This window comes from Nematolebias whitei, chromosome 1 (genome assembly GCF_014905685.2).
Source record: "Nematolebias whitei isolate Nwh7 chromosome 1, NemWhi1, whole genome shotgun sequence".
Lineage (NCBI taxonomy): Eukaryota > Metazoa > Chordata > Actinopteri > Cyprinodontiformes > Rivulidae > Nematolebias > Nematolebias whitei.
In genome coordinates, this window is record NC_056498.1 from 36,894,658 (window position 1) to 36,896,966 (window position 2,309).

Sequence of the window (2,309 nt, forward strand, 5' to 3'; positions counted from 1 at the left end):
ATCCATCCATCCATGCAACCATCCATGCAACCATCCATCCATCCATCCATGTAACTATCCATCCATCCATGCAACTATCCATCCATCCATGCATCCATCCCTCCCTCCCTCCCTCCCTCTTCCTTTTTGGTGCTCATATCCAGCAGTCACTGTGCGAGAGGCGGGGGACACCTGGACAAGTCTCCAGTCCATCACAGGGACATAAGAGTCAAACGAGACAAACAACCATTCACTCTCTCTCTCTCACCTAGGGACAATTTAGAGTCACCAATCAGCCCAACATGGATGTTTTTGGTCTGTGGGAGGAAACTGGTGTACCCGGAGAAAACCCGTGCAGCACGGAGAGTACATGCAAACTCCACCCAGAAAGGTCCTGGCCGGGATTGGAACCGGCAATACAAACGCGCTAGCCAAAATGCTACAGACGTACTGCTCTGCTCCGCTAACCATCCTCCCCACGTTGACAATTACCGGCAGCAACATAGCACTAAGCTAGCAGGTGGGCAACACAGACGTGAGGCCCCCCGACAAAAAACAAAACAAAAAAAAACACAAGCTCCCCGCCAGCGGAGCTGATTTAGAGGAAACACTGAATACGTAGTGTTAACTCGGATACGTACAGTAAATGTTTTTTTGTCTGAACACAGCCGGTAACACGGCTGGTAATAAATACAGTAAACTACCAGGAAGTCCCCGATCGTTATCGTCATCTTCCTCCTGCTCGCTCCACTGGCAGCAGAGCAAAAGTTGCTCTTTGCATGCAGGGGAGTCCCACCTCACGGGGAGGGAGGGGGAATCCCCCCCCCCCTTCTCTCCCCCTGTCCCCCCTTTCATGGTCAAATTTTTTTTAACCTTTATTTATACAGGTAGTGAGTCACGAAGACCCATCCTCCAAGAGAGTCGTGTACTGGGCAGCTCTGTGAGCACCCGGGTGTGACGACGCTAAATGTTTGAAGCCCGTTAATAAAAATCCATAAATTGTTTAAGCTGCGGGGTTCAAAGGCTGTGAAAAAAGTAGCAGCTTACAGTCCAGAAATGACGGTACTGTATACGTGAATGTAATGTTCGGTGTTTTAACTCGTCCTCACCGTGTCCTCTCTGCTGGGCCTGGTCCCTGCCGTGGTGGCGCTGGTGACCTGCGGCTGCAGGGACAGCAGGGTGTCGAACAGAGTCCTGCTCTCGGCGATCTGGCTTGCGATGTCAGCGTTGGGGTGCTGGCCGAACACCTCTGGATGCTCGGTGGACGGCAGCTTGGTGATGTGGTTCTGGTGCGCTGAGTGGGAGTCCTCGGTGGGTATATGATAGGTGGGTAGAACTGATAACCTGAGATATAAAAAACAATGAAAGACTTAATAAAAACACGAGCAAATATTTGCCGTTTGCTTCTGAATACAGAATACTACTAAGACTGTGTTGTGAGACTAGCGGTTAAAAGCCAACAACACATTTTTAGGAGTATTTATTTCCTTGTAACACAAGAACTCACGACCTGCTTTCTCTGTACAGGTTTTCATCAAACCAAACAATAATCAAGTGTAGAATAAACAACGACTGTTGTATCGCAAATTACAAAAAAGCTCAAGTGTTAGTGCAGTGAGGACAGTAAAATGATGGTTTTGCTGGGCTCAGATGCAATACTTTGAGCAGAGCTGACAACAAACCAGTGTTTTTACGTGCACAAATGTAATGCTTAAAGTGTCTTTGGTAAACGTTTGCATGGTCTTTTTAAAATTCATAAGTAATGAGAAAGAGAACAAAAGATAACAGGTGATCAGTGCTGGTCTCGGTGTAATATTCTGCTTGTCCTCTTGGTGGTGCTAGCGCTCTGTTCACGGCGAAGAGTTTCCATCAAGAAAGAACCGCATCACCTTTAAAACATCTGCTTTGGACATAAATACTTAATAAGCCAAATTATGAGAAGAATAATTTAAAATTCAAACATTTCTGAGCATCAGATAAATAAGGAGGTGGTCTTACTTGAAGTGCGGCTGGTTGATGGCAGCGTCACAGAAGTAGTCGTTGATGTAGGTGGTCAGAAGGCGTCGGTCCCAGTCGTCGGTGACGTGACCACCGTAGCTGACGTCGGCGATAAGGTACTTGAGGGCGTCCCAGGGAATCTCCTTGTATTTATCCAGATACAGACAGAGCAGATTCTCACTCACCTAAAGGAGAACAGGACCTTCAACTTGACTTTAAAGAGACAGGAACACAAAGGACTTGTGGAAGGTGAAATATTTCTATTGTAGAGGGGGTGGAAACGACAGAGAGAAAGGCTGTTGGATTATTGTGTGAACGTTTATGAAGATACA

The 2,309-nt window shown here is 46.9% G+C and overlaps 1 protein-coding gene across 1 annotated transcript in view; it reads right to left on the reverse strand.

Annotated features, from left to right (window-relative positions):
- The window catches only part of dnah2 (dynein, axonemal, heavy chain 2), a 121,179-nt gene that overhangs the window by 16,109 nt on the left and 102,761 nt on the right, over positions 1-2,309 (reverse strand). Inside the window, exons 63-64 of the mRNA XM_037677468.1 lie at positions 1,978-2,162; positions 1,089-1,323 (exon numbers count right to left, since the gene is read on the reverse strand). Coding sequence (XP_037533396.1) covers positions 1,089-1,323; positions 1,978-2,162 — 420 coding nt within the window. The remainder of the gene's footprint in view (positions 1-1,088; positions 1,324-1,977; positions 2,163-2,309) is intronic.